Source organism: Octopus sinensis, linkage group LG2, assembly GCF_006345805.1.
Source record: "Octopus sinensis linkage group LG2, ASM634580v1, whole genome shotgun sequence".
Taxonomy (NCBI): Eukaryota; Metazoa; Mollusca; class Cephalopoda; order Octopoda; family Octopodidae; genus Octopus; species Octopus sinensis.
In genome coordinates, this window is record NC_042998.1 from 40,188,170 (window position 1) to 40,209,116 (window position 20,947).

Here is a 20,947-nt window from a genome sequence, read left to right on the forward strand (position 1 = left end):
AACTTGTAAGTTGGGGAAAACTGAAGTAAATAAATATATATGGTTGCTGTTCTTTCTGCAACCAAATTTATAAAAAATCAAAATTGATGTAGTGTTAATAAGTTTCATATTTAATGTTCAGCTCAACTGCTCAGAATCTTAATCAATTTGCCAAAACACTTCTATAAAATGAAACAAAATATAAAAAACTCCATTTAAAAGGAATATTTTGCAAATAAATCTTTAATAACTAGAAAAGATAAATACAGACATTTCCTTAAAAATCAAAATTAATTGATTTATTTAAAATTTTATTAGGAGAATCTTAAGTATCCTTTATTCTTTGAATATATTTAAAAAATATATATATAAATTTTTTGTAGCCTTAAGAATACTCTTTTAAAAGGATTTCAGATATAATTTTTCATTTAAGAAATGTCTATTACCAATACTGACAAAATTTGTAGTATCTAATTCTTTGAAGCATATTTTCAACTCTTTATGAATGTACTCCCTTATCTATACCTTGTTGAGAACAACTGCTGCAAATTTTCCAAGAATTTAGAGATGTGTGAGTGGATATGTCGAAACTTCACATAAAAAGGCACTATTGAAACTAATTCAAATTTTTATTTTATAAATCTCTGACACTATGATTTTATGTTAAAATTATAAGCTTGGCAAAGAAGGCATATAAAACTACGAAACACACTTTTACCCATTTTATGATAAATATTCAAAGCTCTTTTAGGCAGTTTTTTTCAAAAGCACTTAAATTTCTTTCTAGAAGAAATTTTAAATAATTGAAGTTTTCTCATAATACAATCAATATTGCAACTATTCCATAAATAAATGCTTAATACAGAATGCTCAATAGTTGTAAATGTTTTGTAGACAGTACAGCTTTTTACATATGTATGCAGTTATTTTCTGGGTGGCAAGACAATCTATATTATTAGGCCTTAAAGATTCTCATAAAATCTCCTGATACTGGGTGCAGTGATTCGTTTATATTGCTCTTTAGGGAAGTAGGGGTAACATAATTTTTAAGCATGTTGTCATTAAATATAGTAGTCGAGTCAGTATAAAACTTTTATGGAGAAATGAAATAAATAATTGTTTTATCACAAAACAGAATGCTTGACTTCCTGGAGAAGGGGCTGATAATCATTGAAGAGCTATGAAAGTTAAATATTGCACCTAATGTCAAGAGATTTTATTAGATATTTTGTTTAATATCTAGTAATAAAGATTGCATTGTTTCCCCACTTTGTTTCATTAAAATAACTGCATGCATGCACACATACACCTTTATCTTCAGCTGAGATGTTTTTCAAGTTCACTCTTCAGTCATGAATTCTCATTTCTTGTAACTTGAAACAAATTACTTATTTTAAAAATGATGAGCTAGTAATATCTGAAACAATAATTTGGTATTTTAAAATTATGGAAAACTAATTAAATTTGCATAATTATTTAGAAATAATAATTGCTTCTCAGATTTTATGTTTAAATTCAGGAGAAATGAGAGAAAAAAAATGAAAATTTATCGTTAAGCACTTAATACTTTAATGAATTAGAAACTTGTCTTCATGAGTGAATCATACCTCAGAGGGTAACTATACATACACTTTTTGGTTGTGTCCCTATATCTTTATTATTTATATACAAAATAAAATGTATGCTACTTGCATTGCATATACATAGTGTATATATATATATACATACACACACACACACAGACATACATATCATATATATATATATGTACATTATATATATGTTAAAAACATACACACACACATGATGTGCACAATCACACAGCTTGAAAATAGTAAAATAAACCTGGATTGCAACTCTAACATTTTCCCATAGATTGAGGACAGATTTCATTTATAAAATTGATAAATAACAATTGGGTAAGATATGCATATATTTACACATAGGAACTCACTTTGCAATACATTTTTTTGCTTGTATATAACAGAAATATTAAACATGTATGTAATATCATATGAATATTTGGATGGCTATACCCCAAAAAGAATAATATATATGCATAATAATATACAAATATGATTTTGTAGCATTACTATAAATCGATGTGTATTTAATACACAAAGTTTTATATACACACTTATAGAAATATAAAGATTCCATGATAATAGCTATGAAGTGAGACATTTTACCTCAAATAAAACAGGTTTTTCTCTTTCCAAACCAAATTATTTTTGATATTTTTCTTGTGCTTAGGGTTTACAACTTTGATTGCACAAACAAACAAAACCATAGAATACTTTATATATGTATGTATACTATGCATATTTCAGTATTTTAATAAATTATATTAAAGTTTTATATGCTATAAAATTTTTAGCATATATATATATTATATTGTGGACCCAATGTATTTCTCTTTATTGTTTGGGTTCATATGCCTGTAGATATGCATTTCATTACAAAATTCAAAATAAACTTGAAGATACACATTTTGTTTTCATTTGTCACTTATTTATCTTTAAAGCAAAAATTAAACAAAAACTAAAGACCCATGTACAAAATTTTCCAGATTACATTTTTCATTAGAATTAAAAATAAACAACATAAATATTAATTTAAAATAAAATAGGGGTGATGACACAATTTTCAGAAAAATAATATAGTAAATCATAATTTCTTTATTTAGAACACAACTAAAAAGTTTTAATAGTTAGAGAATCAAATGGATATAGAATGAGAATTTATGATTTAGAATACAGCACTTTAGTTCTAATTCATAGTTTATTGATTCTTGTTTGTAAAAATAACACAAAATATTTCCAATGCAACAACATTTAGGTTCAGAAACACATTTTTATTTACTTTTTTGGAATTTATAAATACATTTCAAGGTAATATACTTTGATAAGGGCCCCAAATTTTGCAACATTTGAGATGCTTAGATTTATGCAAGGTTCATTGATATGACCTATTTATTGACATAGCAGGGCATATAAACAAATGCATGTGGAATATCAGTGGTATGTGAGCAATGTGGTGTTAACCATTTTGTTACTATATTTCTGTTGAGATACATTGCTTTTGTTTCAATTAATTTTGAAAATAATAAAGGAATTTAGTACAATAATTCAATATTAAACTGAAGTCTAGAACATAAATATGGGTGCAAGGTTTTGATTCAGATCACTTTAAAATAGGAATTTTTTTAACATAGACCAGAGGTGGTATCAAACAGTTTAGTATTGGTATAAAAAGGGTTAAACAAGGACAGATCATTTGGCCAGTGACGCTTCATCACTTTGTATAACAGTCAGAAAGTTATAATTTTTTATTTATTTATAATAGTTACATTTTTCCAAAATTGGAAATTCCAATATTTTTTAACTTTGATGAATTTTCTTTGATTTTTGGACATTTGAGAATATTCTTATAGAGATTGATAATTTTTTCTTTCTTCGTTAAAACTTATGATGACTTATTAGAACAATCCAGTTACTTGCCTTGCACACCATCCAATCCAATAATTTATCCACATGATAGGCAGCCACATTTACTATTGTCTATCACAAAAGTAACATTGTTATACATTTTGATAGGTACACCATAAAAACAAATGAAATAGAGATAAAAATGATTTAAGATTTATAATTTTCATTTTTAATAATGATTTGGAAAATGTTTGAAAACAAATTTTCTTTCTTTTCTTATTTTGTGATGAAACAAAATTTAAGGTCCTGACTTTGCATATTACCCTATTTTTAGTGTTATTATTTTAACTTCAATAATTAAGGGCTCAAACTTTATGTTGATAAAAAATGTGCCAACATTTCAATTTTCAAGTGTATCATATCTTATATTTAATATGTTGATCAATTCTAAATACCACAGTAATTGTAGAGAATCTAAACATTTACAGTTTTAAAATGTTTGTGAATAAAAGTTGGGAAAATGGAAATTAACAAATCTTCAAATCTTAAGGCACTGCATATAATAACGGTTTGATTTGAAATTTTAATAAAAAAAAATGTAATGGCATTTGGGCATGAAATTTTAGCTGCTTGAAGCTTTCTAAAGTAGAATTAAAAACAAAACATGAGATATATTACGTGGTACAAAACTGAGAGTTACATTTGAAAAGCGTTTATGCTAACCACCATTTGGCTTTGGATGAAGAATTTCAACAAATTTTGATGCTTTTGAAGGAGATAGCGTAAGATATTTATTTCCAAAATACAAATGTGATTGTCAACGAAAATATTTAAAAGCTAAATTAAATCCAATTATTACAGAATTAATTTGAATTTTCTTTTAACTTCAAGTATACCAATTGAAATGCAATTCCACTTCAGTGGAGAATGAGACATAAAAGGCTGGTGCCAACAAAAACAAGCTTAATTAGTAATTTTAATAAATTATTATAATAAATACTCAGAATTAAGAAAGGTAACAGCTACTAAATCTATTCAAAATGAAAAATATTTAATGTGTTTGGCAGATAATTTGACTTTTATAGCTATTTTAGTAAAGTATTAAAAGAAATGAAATTTCTTCTTTTGAAACTTACTTGTAAGATAGATATAAATGGAACTTAACCACTGAGGCTAATTACTCAGAGATACCATTTGCATGAAGAATAATAGTTAAGTTAGCATATTTATTGTAACAAACATTAGGCAGTTAATTAAAACATCTATGTGATGAGGAAAAGCTTAATGACTAATATTTTAAATAATTTTGGTAAGTACAAGAGACAGCTCCAGACATGTTTAAATTTCATGAAGCTGACTCAACAAAGCTGAAAAAAGATTCTTATAAATTTTAAGCTTTACCTATCAGTATTAAACACAAAATCCAATGCAAATAAAAAATTCAGTTGAACTATTAATGCAAGGAGATGGTTATTATATGTATCAAATAATTAAAAAAACAAGGAATATTGATAGTTTGTCAATAGCTTAATTACAAAAGTTAAGAAATCAAATTATATGTGTTTCATCAATTTTAAATGTAAGTGATGTAAGTTTGAAAAAAAAATATAAATCAAGTGTTCTGAACACTTTTATTGAAGAAACTAGATAAATTGGAAAAGATACCATTTATGTTGTCCAAGTAGCATAAAGAGCATGGAGATTTTAGATGTTTGACAAGAGAATCTTACACTGACAAGTTTTAATTACTAGAATTTGGCATTTTCAAATACTTAATTGAAATTTTAAAATTTTAGTCATACTGAAAGCAATTGAATACATCAATGTAATTTAAGCATTATCAAACTAATGTGGTTTTTAGACAAGCAGATCATTAGGAAAACCCAGTTCTGAACTAGGTGTTGTAAACCTTTAAACCACAATAAACAGACTTAAAATATGAAACACTTACACAGAATATATGAAAGTGCTTATGACACAACAAATGTATCAGAAAGAGCATTTGACTAGAATATTTTGCTCATTCACCTCAAATCCTTGTTAGGAAAAGGTAATGGTTATGTCTTTACTATTTAAGTAAATAAAAATGACCATTTACTGTATGCTGATATAAAATTGTTAAAAAGAATGTGAGACATGTTGGCATGAAAATATGAAGTAATGAGTTTTCTTTGGTACAAATTTCTTTTTTAAAAAAAATTCTTTTAAGTTAGAAAGAGGATATGATTGACAAACTTAATCTATTGGTATTACTTCTACCAATTACAAAGGATGAAATTCAAAAGTAGCCATAGCAGGTTTTGTATTAAAAAAGCTAAAGGTCTAAGTTGAATATTATAAAGCCTCTAGTCTATAACAACTTCACTGCGCTGGAATATGTAACAGTCATGCTGTTCTTAAAGTGAACATGTAACAATACAAACTAAGCCATGGACTATTGAGTAGAATTATTTCTAGAAAAACTCCTTAATGATGAAATATTACATTCGATTAAAAGTATAGGTGAGGAATAATATATTTTTATTTTGAATATGCAAGATAGCAGATAAATACACTAAAATTTAGTAAAATATGAATTAAGTACTAAAGAGGAAAGCTGTAATTAATTCCGTTTTTTAAAATAAATGTTAATTACTTACAAAAATATAACTCCTTTCCAAACATTTATTAGGCCAGGCAATCACATCTATTAAATTCTATCATAACCAGTTTCTGGCTGCATGTACAATGGCTACTATATTAAAGCAGATCAAACATAATACTTGAAATGAATTTTTAAAATGAGAGGAGTTTCAGCATTGTTATTTTTTAATTGATTTTGTTATAAAAGAAATTTCAGGTATTGTCAACAACTCTTTGGTGCAAATGGATTAATAATAATTTTCTTTACAAAGTAATGAAGTTGATTAACATGTCAGTAAAATTAAAAACAGGAAAGGAAAGTGATGATAGTCCAATCATATTAGACATAAATAAAATTGATCCAGGTAGAAACTGAAACCAGACCAAGGACTCAATTTAAGAATGCCTTTTACAATAGCAAAAATAAATCTATTTTATGAGGTGGAACTGCTTCAGTGACCAGGATGCAGAAGTGTGATGAAACTTTTTGGCACTTCATAAAAGACAGTACTATTAAGTCATAAATGAAAACTGAATATAACTAGTGTGTACTTTTAAATAGCTAAAATGGTTTTTCGATGACTTAGTTGTTTCAGTTCCAAAACATGATTTCAAATCAAGTCAAATATGTAGAACTCTCAAAACTATTTCATTCTCGGGATTAACAAATTTTGATCTAAAATGTTTTAATAATTTACTTCATTGAAAATTTGATAATAGCAGTTTAAGTAAAAATGTTAAATCCTTTGAAGATGTATTAACTCTTTGTTACTATAATTCAGTTGAAATTTACTTCCTTTCTTCCAATTAATTTTTAAGATACTGAAGAATTTAATAAAATAACTGTTATTATTAAGCTGGTGTTTGGAACATAAATTATAATGAAATTTTGATGGTAGGTTTTAATTTAGATCCTTTTAAAACAGGAAGCTTGTGTTACAGGCCCACAGTGATCTCAGGCAGATTGGTACTGAACAGATTAAAACACAGAAATAGATTAAAAAACAAATAGAATCAAACTGTGCATTAAAATTTTCCAATTTTGTGAAATATTAATTAACCTTAAAGAATTTGAGCTTGCTTTTAAAAATTTTATTCAAAGAAAAACTGCATATCTGGTTTTAAAATTTAATTTCAATACCCTTTTGTTGTTGCATAAAGGTTAAAAAAAAGTTTATCAAATAAATAAATGCAAAATTAATCTAAACTTTACTGTAAAATCTTTAAAACATTTGGTAAAAGCTTCTTTTTTTTTTGCTGAATATCTGGAATAATCAGTGTTATGTCAGGTGTGAACCTTTTAATTAAGCTAAAATATATGTTACTGAATTCCATTTCGGCTGTGAAATCAGAATACAGAAAGAGCTAATTTAAATCAATTAAATATATATTTAGTTAAAAAGCCACTTAAAATCAAAAATACAGAAATTCATAGAATTTAGTGATGGATTAAAATATTATCACACAATACTTGAAAAGAGTTATTGTATTGGACCACAAAGAAAAATAAAAAAAAGGTTACAGTAAGCAATGTTAGATGGAATGCAAAGAAGGTGAGATTTAGCATAGCTCGAGTTTACTGTGTTAAACATTTCAGAGAAAGAAAGTGAGGAACAAAAAACAAAACTGCATTCAAAAATAAAGGAATGCTGCACTGCTAAGAGTAAAACTAAACAGTGAAGTTTTTAAAATATTTTCCAGAAATATTTTCATAGAAATAAAATATAATTTCTAAACTGGATCAGATGAACATATAGTATTGTTTCATTTTTACTGACAAAATAGTAACAAAAATTTATATATATCTTACTTTCAATATTTTCTAATCTAAACAAGCTATTTTCATGGTGGTAACTTTCTGGCTATTGATGCTAGCATTTTTATCTTTAGATGTGATATTATTTATGGCTAAGAATAAAACAAATTAGAAATTTAGTACATATTTAAATTTTTAAGATATTCAACACGTAGAAGGAAGATTAAAAACAGGACAGAAAGAAGTGCTGATTCTAAAGTTGGATTTTCTTTGCTACTATAAGCTATTCAAATTTTCTGCTTTTTAAAGTATTTCATATCAAACGAAAATAAAACATGTCCCCTCTTCTGTGTAAAAAAATATAAAAAAACCCAAAAGAAACAAAAAAGCCAGAAGAAACAAATAATTTAATGAAAATTGTGTCATACATTTAACCTTTCAAATTTTATGCTGAAAAATTGCTCTCAAATTTCTATCACTGAATCTTCTTTCAAGTGTGTATGTGTGTGTGTATGTATATTTTTGTATACACACATAATATATAGTTATACAAACATGCACATACACACACACATATGTGTATATATATATATATATATACACACACATACATGGTCTGATCAATAAGTATCTGGACTGTTGTCATAGTAATGAAGCTAAAGCATGCAAAGTGAAGCTGCTTAGCAAAGATTGACCTTCAACTCTGCTGTGCATGCGCACCAAGTTTTAATGTTCTAGCTCACTTCTACTGTTTACAGCATTGCTTGGAAGGAAGGTGTGTAGCATGAGATCATTGCATTGATCATGACAGAGAAAGTTGAGCAGAAAATCTGCATCAAATTTTGCCAAAAGCTTGGCGATACCTGCTCAGAGGTCTACACTAAGTTTTCAAAAAGTTTGCATTGTTCACGACACTATCAAGGAGATCTTGTGCAATTGAAGCGAGAGTGTCTTTTTGGTCAGCTGAAAACAGTTTCGGCACAATCTTGGCAGACACACATCTCATACCCAAATCTTCAGTAATAATGGACTGAACTGAACTGTAACTGATCTGCACATCCTCTGATAACTCACAGATAGTGATTCGACAATTTTCCCTCACAGTTGCACGCGCATCTGCGATATTTTCCTCAGTTCTACTGAGATAATATCAACATTTTTTCAGCCATCTTGGAAACATCTGAACCACTTGTACACTTCTGTGCGGCTCATATACTTTCTGCAACTTTGTATAGGCCTTTGAACAGGTATCGGCATGATAACTTTTCCTGTCATGGTCAATGCAACGATCACATATTACACACCTTCCCTCCAAGCACTGCTGTAAATAGTGGAAGTGAGCTAGAACGTTAAAACTTAGTGTGCATGCACTGTAGAGATCAAGGTCAATCTTTGCCAAGCGGTTTCACCCTGCATGCTTTAGCTTCATTACTATGGCAACAATCTGGAAACTTATTGATCAGACCTCATATAATTTATATATATATATATATATATATATATATATACACACATACACATATGTATATGTACATATGTGTGTGTGTGTGTGTGTGTATATATATATATATGTATTATGAATGAATGTATGAATGCATATATACGTATGTGTATGTGTACACAAACACACACATGCTATACATTATGAATACATACACATATAATGGGAGACTTTGTGTGAGAGAGAAAGTATGCTGTGAAAAAAACCCCAGTATATTAAGAAATGAGCAATCCTCACAAAATTAGGAATGCATGCAATACATATAACAATATTCAAGACATTGAAAAGGTAAAATAAAAAAAATCATCAAAAGTAATAACAGCTTCTTGCAATGTGTGGTAACATGATAACAATGAACAAAAAAAAAAAATTCTGCCATGCTTGTGTGGGTGACTCAATGAACACCAGTTAAAGAGAGATAACAAGAGATTAGTGGTAGTACAAAAAGCTACAGCGAGGATTATGATTGAGCAAGAGCTCAAACCAAAAGATAATTTGTACTCAAGGAATTATAACATTAGGAAGGAAGTTCATGCATGTAGAAAAATATCTTAGAATAGGAAATAAAAAACAAAAATAGTTTTTTTTGTTTCATTCTTTTGTGATATAACTAAAAAACACACCAAAAAACTATAAACTTAAGACTAGATTTTATGAAGAGTCAGTACACTTCTTTTTGGGGATTTTACATTAACTGAAGGTTTTTTTAAAGCCAAATTTAAATTCCCATCCTTTATTAGAAGAAAACCAGTTTCTTCACACTCACTCCACTTTTGCACAATACACAATGAATAATATAATTGAAGTTTCAATAGATTTTTTTTAATGTTTTATTTACTCCATGTACCAGTGTTCAACACAGAAGTATTGGAAGAAATAAGCACTCAAAAATAGTGATATATAAAATGGAAGGATTCATTATATATATGCGTGTGTATATACATGTGCATGTGTGCAAGTGTGTGTATAACATATGCACACACACTCATATATATATATATATGTATATATACTACATGTATACAATATGTACATGCATATACAATATATATAAAAACCTATATATATATATATATATGTGCCGGTATTTATATGTATATGTGTGTGTGTGTATATATATATATATATACTCACACACACACACTGAGGCAAAAAAGATTTTTTAATTCAAAATTATTAATCATACAGTCCTTAGAAAATTATACATAGAAAGTAACACAGTTTTTGTGTTAGTACTTTCATTCTTTCCAGCTTTTCAAATACATGTAGTATGTGGATACTATGTATATTTGAAAAACTGAATACAGAAAGTCTTTCTGTGAGCACTTTCATCATCAGGTCTCCATTAATGTTATTTTTTAAAAAAGATTTCTTATATAATTAATAATTTTTAATAAAAAAAAAATCGTTTTTCAAATATTTTGACTGTATTAAGAATTTTTTCTAAAATGTTCAAATATTTATACACACACATAAGTGCATATATATTGCTTGGCTTGTAGTATAGTTCATCATTCTAATGATACTATATAAAATTTTGGGTATAAATTTGTTGGGTAATGAGAAGGGATCTTTTCATCTTGGAAATATATCGGAAATTTTGTCATAGGAAAAACCTATGAAATATAACTAGAAGTGATGTTGAAATATTTGATGTGGGATAATTGGGGCTAGTAGATGGAGAAGAAATTGAAGAATATCATAAGGTGAAAGAGAACTGGCGAATAGGTGTATGAACCCCAATTAGTAGAGAAAAGAAAATTTATTAGAGGACAGTAAAGAGTACAGAAAACATAATGGAGAAATGAGAGCATAACTAATACAAGAGGCAGAAGTGAGAAGGGAAACAATAAGACGACAAATGTTCAAGTGAGTGCTTGGGTGTGTAAATACTTTTTAATAGTTTATTACAGTAAATAATTTCATCTCTTTCATTGCCAGAAGTGGTAAATACAGACTTCTTTCTGCTGCTCACCAAATGCCCTGCTGAGGTGAGAAGAGAGTCAGCATTTAAGAGTTTAAAATAGATAGCTTTGTAACACCACGTATAACTCAGCAGAAACAGTCAATAACTCATTTATCATAAAAAAGAATAGCAAAACAAAGCAAAACAACAACAAGCATGTTTCCCCCCTTTTTTTTTAAAGCTTTTTCAGCTAAGTTTAGTATGGTTGCACACCACATGTCATAGCCATTCCAGAAGTAAAAACCTTCGATGCCATAACACTGATAATAAAAATTCAGTTCAGTTAAAAAATAAGAAAAGTTTAAAAGAGCAAACTTCTCATATTGAAGGAATTCTAAAAAGATATCACAAAATAGCAGTCTGAGGTAATTAAAAAAAAATCAGAATTGGTACAAATGTCTATCATAGTGTAGAATTGTGAGAGAATGCGTCGAATTAAAACTGCCAAACTGACAAGGCAGCTGTAGGTTAAAATCTGCCGCTGGGAGTGGAGGAAAACTTAGGAAATAAGCCTTGACAAGGACATATTTGGCAGTAGTGGATGTGGAGAGAAAGTTTTCTTTTTTGGTGCCAGCAGCAATCATGGAACAGTGTAGTTTGAAACTCAGAGATTTCCTAAAACAAAATCATGGATGACACGTGGTGCATTCTCATCAAAACCAGCAACATCTAACATGCCATTATCAGATGGGTCAGCAAATCTTAATCTATTGGTGGATATAGCACAGTTAATATACCTGAAATAATAAAGTATTGAAGTAAATCAAACTGACAACAGTATTAATGTTTATAAATAAATATACAATATTCATGTGTATGGAAAACAATTGTTTGTAAAATAAGGTATGTATAAATGTTATATCTGTTATTAATAAGTCTATTACTATTACTAATATTTTCAGTATTCATTCATATAAATATGAATAAATGACCATCTTCACACACACACTAAAAAATTGCAAAAGAAAACATGACTTTCTCTGTGATTTGACTAGAATTTCTCTCTTTCAAAAGAAAATGCCATCAAGTTACATGTAGCTATTTTGACAAACTATACAACAGAATTATCACTCTCTTTCTGGTCAACAATAATCAGTATTGTCACCCATAAGATTTTAATATTTTTAGGGAATTTGAGGCTTCATGGATTCTAGTTGAAACCTTCTCAAGGTTCAATTAGGTTTTCATGGTTTTTTTCCTTCTGATTGTTGGGAGTAACAAAATAAATACCAAACATTTATGGGGATGAATTTTGTAAAGCTATGATGGCTGTGAAAGTTATTCAGCCCTAACATAAGTCTACAAAAACAGATTAATATGAAGAAACATTTACAATAGGCCACATGATCTGTAGTTTCTAAAATAACTTATAAATGGTAGTAAAACATGAAATGTCAATCAGAAAAAATGGAGAGGAATGATCCCTTGGCTGTTCAATGTGGCAAGCTGAACACTGGGAATGTAACTTTTCCCTTCACTCATGCTGTTACTGTCATAGAGGAAGGCATGAGGACCATACATTCTCATTTACTCTTTCTTCTAAAAATATGCAACCTTGTGTCTATGTAATAAATCTTAGGAGAATATATCTCTCCAGCACAAAAGGTAATATGCCTTTGCATAATTAATATCATGACAATTGGAATTTAGTCAAAGACATACAAAGTACAAAGCAAGTTGTATACTAAAACTACATGGTGATAATTTAAAGTCACTTTTATATTTTTGTATTTAAAGAAGTAAAAATCACTTTGAAGTTCATATCTGGGTGAGGCAACTAAATATATATTTTATATAAAATTATAGTAGCGCTGCTAAAATAATCTGAATCTTCCAAAGTTAAATATTACTAAGATTAATAGTTAATTTGGACTGTAACCTTTAAATTACTTTGTTACTATTTAGCTTTGTTTCTTCAACCAGAAATATACTAGCTGACCCAAAGATATTATAAGAGATCTAATAATTGACTTGTACAACAGAATTACCACTATCTTCATTGTCATCAATATTCAATATTGTCCCAACCAGAATTTTAATATTTTCAGAGAATCAGGGGTTTATCAGTTTCTAGTTTAAGTTTTGCTCAATTACTAAAGAGGAGTGTGTAATTTAAAGCAAGGAAACAGTTTGACAAGAATGATTAATTTGTCAAAGATGTGTCAAATTTATACATGAATGGCTAAATTTATTCTCTTAGTTCAAATTACTGTTGTTCTGGCTATGTTGGAGCACTGCCAGAAAACAGTTCAAACTATATTTAGAGGTGTAGCTATTACTCTCGTTTTAAATAGCTACATAACTTACTAAAAGTCATATAGCATCAAACTTTAAACACTTTTTCTTGTCATTTATGCAAAACTCCAGATATGAAGAACTGTCAAACTCATTCTAACAGGGAGACTTGAAAATGTTATAAAAATACACACACATATATCTCTCAAGATTTCTCAACTTCTGTTCATACTCTCTATTCCGTTTTTCTCTATAACCCTTGCTATTAACAAGATGCCTTTCTCCTGTCCCCTACCATGCTCTCTCCTAAATACTTCCTATTCTACTACTCTGTTACTCTTTCTATTATCACTCTATCACAACTATAAATCTGTTCCTCTCATCTTACCCAAATCTAGAATCAATGCACTCTCATTCATCCCATTCAGAACATTGCACCCTCTCTCTTTTGTTCGCCCTCAGTTAGAGGAGCCACTTTATGTTTCAGCCCTGGAAGTTATGAGGTAATCTTCACTAGTGCTAGTGGCATGAAAAAAAAACAAAAACAACCCAATACACTCTGTAAAGTGGTTGGCATTAAGAGGGGTATCCAACCTTAGAAACCATGTCAAAGTAAACATGCATGGACATTGGACAGTAAATGATGATGATGATGCAATATTAACATTGCAAAAAATAATGCATATTGCTCACACAGCCAAATCTTTGAACCTGGCAGAATAGCTGTGAAATCTTACTCAACTATCTTATGTATGCATACATACATATACATATGTGTGTGTGAGCGAATGATAGTGTCTCCACATGGTTGCTTGACTTAATAAAAATAGTGGTCTTTATATGCTCTTTTCTTAAAAATATTTCTTTTCATTTAGACTTCCTTCTGGTTGTATAGCAGACTGGGTATGTTTTTAAGGAAGAATATGAGCAGGGTGGGAATTACAGAGGGTTGATATTCTGGGAAAGAAGAAATGGGTATAGTGACTGGTGTAGAGCCTGTGTGATGAGAGGAGTAGAAACAAGTAGTCTGGCAATGCCTGAGTGGACATGGAAAGAGCCCAGATAGTACTGAGGTTCAGAGGCCATTTACAGTTACAGTAAAAAAGGCAGAGGAAATAGTGTACACGTAGGCCAGAGGCTAGAATGTATCTGGAAGTGTCTTCATACTAATTAGGTGAGCAATCCTTTTCTGGATACATTCTAGGATATCTGTGTGTGTTGTAGCAGCAGCAGTGTCCCAGATGTGAGAGTAATCCTCTGTTGTAGGCCTCACTCGAGCCTTTAAGTGTATCAATAACTGTTGAGGGATAAAGTGTCTTCTGGCCTTGAAGACAAGGGCTAGTTGTTAAGATGAAATCCAGGCTAAGAATTTGTTTTTGCCAAGAAAGATTCTTGGCGAAAGTGAAACACAACTGGAGTGATTTTGAAAGCTCTAGCTTAGTGGGTAGGAGTACAATGATGTCTTTTTGTTTTGAAGATTAACATTTGTGTTTTCTTGCTATTGAAAACAAGATTGACATATCTCCATTGGGAGAAGCTTTCAAAGACATTGTACATGGAATCAGTGTAGGTTTGGTGTGAGGTGTGTAGGTTGCAAGTGGATGAAGCATGGTTGGGGGATGTCAGGAAGGAATGAATGGCAGCTCTGTAAGAAGGGTTGTTTGGATGTGACAGCAAGTTATTGATTTACAGAAGGAAGGGACTGAGGCACAAAATCAAACTTCGGATTTACTGGAGTAAATAGAATGAGGGACAGCAAGGGCTCTGTTAACACATGCTTACATTCTGTTAAATATTTGGTACTTTAATTTCAATGATAAATTTCAATAAACACATATATACAAGAATATGCACTAATTAAAGATCAAATACAATTAACTCCAATGTCAGTACTAAATACACTGTCTTTAAAATAGTGTGTTATCACTGAGGTACCACCTGGACACTGAGTCACTTCTCACCTCATACCTTGAGGTGGCATTTGGGCACCTCATCACAACTTTTTATCTCCTTGCAATTACTACTGATCTATTCTTGCCTTTTCCCCTGAATGTGAGTAGCAATGTAGCTCCTCTACAACAAGAAGCTGCTCTACTTCAACCTCTTCTCTCATACTTTAATCTCATTTAGCATAAGGACCTGTCCCCCCCTGCCACCACTCTCCTTGAGTTTTGTACACTTGTGAGCTGGATGGCAACCTCAATAGTGCCAGCAGCAGGGGAAAAAAAAGCACTCAGTACACACTGTAGCGTGGTTGGCAAGAAAACCATATTAAAGTAGATAGTAGAGCATGAATGCAGTCCTAGGACTCACCAGATCCTATTTGGCTTAGGAGTTTGGGTGTTGGACTTGTGATCCTAAGATTGTGGTTTTGATTCCTGGACCGGATGACGTGTTGTGTCCTTGAGCAAAACATTTTATATCACGTTGCTCCAGACGAGTCAGCTAGCAAAAATGAGTAATCCTGCAATGGACTGGTATTCCATCATGGGAAAATGTATGTGCCACAGAAACCGGGAAACTGGCCCCATGAGTTTATATAACCTGGGAAAGATCCTTATCTAAACCATCTGATCCATGCCAGCATGGAACATGGGACATTAGATGATGATGATGATGATAAAATGATGATGATGACTATGACGATGATGATATACAACATATTATACAGAGAAAATATATTACTTTGCATTAGGCATGTCCATTTTTGTTCTGTACAATTTCATAGCTTCTCCTGGAGAAATATCACTGATGCATTCTCTACAATCAGTAATCACAAGAAATACATCAATAAGGGATTTTTTAGCAATGGCCCACTTGACAGGCAAAGACAGATCTCTAGCATTTTGCAGCAACTATAAATAGAGAGAAACAACATTAAATACAGTGACCATGATAGAAACTTATTTAATATAAACAGAAGGTAATTATGAATGAGTTAAGAATAACAAATTTGAGGCACTCACTGGGAAACTGCAAATTAGATCACAAATTTCTGAGAGCTGCATATTTGGTGTAATTTTTAAATTAAGTGCAACCGCTGGCAATAACAATAGTAGTTGAAAGTCATCTTCTTTGTGTGCAATAATCATTGACATTAAGGCAGCAGCCAGTTTTGTAGAGATGACTGGTGCTCCTCGGACTGCATTGCGGAATACATTGTCGTCTGCCTTTACAGCAACAAGAAAGCGTTTACCGGTGCGTGGCACATTCTATTAAGAAAAGATTTTAACAAAAATTAAATTCATTATCAAGTATTTAGGCTAAATGAATTTAATTAAAATAAAAAATAGAAAATGGAGTTTGAATGAAGTAATATTAAATCAGTTGTGAAGTTGAAGACATCAATTACAAGAGAGAGAAAATAAAGAATGTGCCTATATGTGTCAGAGTCTACAAATATACACTGAAAAGGAATATTGACTATCAGAAGATATATAGATATTTATCAAGCAAGCTATTTTTCTAAGTAATCTTTATAGAATCTTAACATGTGGATGAGGACAATTGCTTCAAAGAAACATTCAAGAGTTATCCTTCTTTACATAAGTCCAATGGTGACGGTTGATGGAATTCAATTTCATTAATCATCTTTCTATGATGAGAAAAGGAAAAATGTCACAATATTGGTTATATTGTGGGATGGTGTAGGACTCATCTGTGGTTATTACTGTTTAGATAAGTTCAGTGATCAATATTTGGAGAATTTAATTTCTTTAATTATCTTCCATTGATGAAGAAATTAGATGCCACAATATTGGTTAAATGTAGAAACATTGGAAGGACTCAACTGTATTAATTCAAATTGGAGTGAATAAATTAAAAATTAATGTGTGGTTAACTTAAGCTAGTTAATATTTGGAATGAATAAAAATTTCAGGTATTGCCTTGGTTAATAAACTATTGTATTTTCCAACAACCAAATCAAATTTTTTATACCATAAATTTACAACCATATTGTTGGCTTATACACCAAAATGACTTTGGATGACCAGACGTTTCATATGAAATATAGTCGAATTTGGAAAAATAGTTACAATGATTGTATGCTTACACTGTGTATTATAGTAACTTGTATACTAGCAGATACAGTATTGATTTGCTTTTAACTATTCAATCAGCATCCTGTGTCAGAAAACCATTTTTGCAGAGATGTCTAAGCTAGAAGTATTTTCTAACAAGAGGAATGCAATCTTTTATGATGCAAACCCCTACCCACCATACGATATGGTTATGAGATGAGACTGGAAGTCCAGTAATGAAACCAACTGTGAGATTGGTGTACAATCACACAATAGTGGTGTTGATGAGTCTGATCAACTGGCATCAACACAAATCAGTGCATAAATTTGTGAAATAGTATAAGAAACTTTTCTTATATGTGGTGGATATGACATTAGTAAATTCGCTTTTGATATGGCATATGCTTGGTGGTGTGGGAGATGGACTAACATTTTCTGAGTTGCTTGTGTAAGAAATAATAGAAGTTTTGAATTTTCAACCATACTGTTCACATGCTTTATGGAATTTTAGTGAGTGGTTAGCAAAAATTGCTAAGACAGGAGAGTTTTGTGTTTAGTTAGGTTTAATAAAGAAACAATCTTCTGTTAATATGCACAATACAATTTCTTTACTTGAATTCATCCACTAAATGAAGAACTATAAAGTATATTCCAGATGTCATTAACCCCAATGACATCAGCTGATGTAAATTTATGCATGCTGTGTACTTGCTTTAAATCTGATAGTGTAAATATAAATGGCTTTATCTACCCTGGTTTTTGTGCTGGTTGGTGTAAATATCCACTATCACTCAGTGTTGGTATGTATAGAGGCCATTTTGCAAATTACAAGGAATCTGATAGGCTTGTTAGATTTCTTATGTAAATATTTCCAACTCATTTTGAGGCTTCATCACCATAATAATTTTAAAACTGTGGTATTGGTGGTTACAAGAGTGAGACCGGAAATCCAATAATGATACTGACTTTGGTGTTGGTGTACAATCACACAATAAATGGCATCGATAATTCTGATCAACTGGTGTCAACACACAAATCAGTGTACAAATTTGTGAAATGGTATAAGAAGCTTTTTTTATACATGGTAGACATGACATTGGGAAATTCGTTTTTGATATGGCAAGTGCTTGGGGGTGTGTGAGATGGACTAACATTTTGTGAGTTGCTTGTGAAAGAAATAATAGGAGTTTTGGATTTTCAACCATACTGTTCATGGGGGCATTCACATGCCGGTCCTTCCCTGCGCCCAATCGTCAAGGGACATGGACATGTTTCCCTTGCAATTCCACCAATCAAATAAAAGAACATGTCAAAATGATGTGTTGTGTGTGCAGTGCATAGTCACCACAAAGAGATGAGATATATATGCACAGACTGTCATGTCCCATTATATAATACACTCTGTTTTCATATTCACCATACCAAAGTTGATGTTTTGTTAAGCCAATATTCAGTATTTGTCTGACTTACACTGTTGGGTTATCTTATTCCAGCAGTAATACCATAGGAGTGTTTGGCCCAGTGATAACAGTTTACAGTGCTTGCTTTATAGTGATTAACATAAATATAGACTGAACCATTGTTGTGTGCTGAGTGCTGACCTCAGCTGAGATGATTACTGTTAGTGTAGACTAGTTGCCTGATACACATCCATTGTCACGGGGTAAATTGTCATTACATAATTACAATTGTCTCTCTTATTTTTTTAAAATACAAAATGATATTGATTTTTAATGATCCTTCCACTAACAAAAGTGCAATTCTTAAAATATAAGATTCATTCAGAATATCATACTTCTTTCTTCTTTTTTAATTCATCAATCTTCACTTTTCAGTAACCAGGTTCTTCTGTCTTACAAACTTGCACTTACAATGTTTTTATTAAAGAAGTAATTCAGTGAGGAAATACCTTACCTGAATAGCAGTGTTTAGTGTGAAGTTAAGAGCTTCTACAACTTGAGGGATGCGATTCCATTTGCGCCGTAAGCCTTTGCCTTGTTCATATGTACGAAGAGCAATAAGTACTGAGTAAGGATGTATCCTGTCAAAAAACAAAACCATGGTAATGGAATGATTCTTTTACAGCTCATTATTTCTATATTTCCAAGTTAGTGGGTTGCCCATTTTTGCTTAAGTGAGTTCTCCCACAAAGTCACAATGAGATATGAATATTTTTATCAAATAGAAGTCTAGTAGTCTATGTTTTAAATAAAGGAAACTGGTTTTCTATTCTAGTAACTGAAAGCAGAATAAGAATTAGATTCAAACTGACTGGCATCACCAATCAATATTATTCAAAGGTTAAATGCTGATATCATTTTGGCTAGACTGTTTCCAAGTATGTTTTAGCAGAATCATTTTTAAGGAAACAAAAACTGAATTGCAAATCAAACTCTAAAATACTTTAAGAATACAATATGCAATTTAGAAAATAGCATAGCTTCCAAATCTACTGATGATGTTTATGTTACTGTTATTAGAAAATTAGATGTTAATAAAATTAAAATAAAAAAAAAATCCTAAAAAGCAAAAAGAAACAAACTGAACCAGTATCTTTTTAAAGCAAATCCAGTTTTATTCTAAACTCACTTGCTAGAAAGGATTTCATCGGTATTCTTTAGTCGTTCAATAATGTGTTTAGATGTGTCATTAGTTGGTTCTAACAAACCCTGACTTGCGATCTTGGAAATATTTTGTAACAACATAGGCAGAGGCAGTCTATATGCAAGAGTGTTCCATACCTAAAATTACAAAAAGAAAACCAAAGCAGGAGAATCAAATATTAAATACCAGCACCAATAACAATGATAACAATAATCCTTTCTAATATAGGTACAAGACCAATAATATCGGGGGAGGGGATAAACTGATTACATTAACCCCAGTGTTCAACTGATACTTATTCCCCCCCCCCCGATGAAAAGCAAAGTCAACCATGGCGGAATTTGAACTGAGAACATGAAGAAGCATTTTGCTTGCTGTGCTCACAATTCTGCCAGCTTGCAGCCTCAATGACAATGATGACAACAGCGGCAGCAACAACAATAAGAGCAAAAGATTGTTTTAACTGACATGTTACACATTTTGAGAAGAGCATTGTTGCTTTGAGAATGATTACCACCCATGTGATTTGTTTCCCCCCCCCCCCCACATAACCTCAATTCATTTTGAAAATGAACAATCTGAAATGTTTGATTTAATGGCTTATCAATGTATACAGTGAATTTCTTTGCCCTACATGTTGAGAAGACACTCAGCAAGAAATGGAAACAAAATTGAAAGAAAAACTAATAATAATAATAATCCTTTCTACTATAGGCACAAGGTCTGAAGTTTTGAGGTGGGGCAAGTTGATTACATCGACCCCAGTGTGTAATTGATACTTATTTCATTGACCCTGAAAGGATGAAAGGCAAAGTTGACTTCGGCAGAATTTGA

General features: G+C 30.8%; 1 protein-coding gene across 1 annotated transcript in view; it reads right to left on the reverse strand.

The window, feature by feature from the left end:
* Positions 1-11,150: 11,150 nt before the first annotated feature.
* Positions 11,151-20,947, reverse strand: part of LOC115229521 (60 kDa SS-A/Ro ribonucleoprotein-like) — a 71,569-nt gene continuing 61,772 nt past the window's right edge. The window contains exons 3-7 of the mRNA XM_029799857.2: positions 20,099-20,250; positions 19,424-19,550; positions 16,454-16,699; positions 16,173-16,342; positions 11,151-11,989 (exon numbers count right to left, since the gene is read on the reverse strand). Of these exons, the coding sequence (XP_029655717.1) occupies positions 11,857-11,989; positions 16,173-16,342; positions 16,454-16,699; positions 19,424-19,550; positions 20,099-20,250 (828 nt within the window). The 3' untranslated portion in view covers positions 11,151-11,856. The remainder of the gene's footprint in view (positions 11,990-16,172; positions 16,343-16,453; positions 16,700-19,423; positions 19,551-20,098; positions 20,251-20,947) is intronic.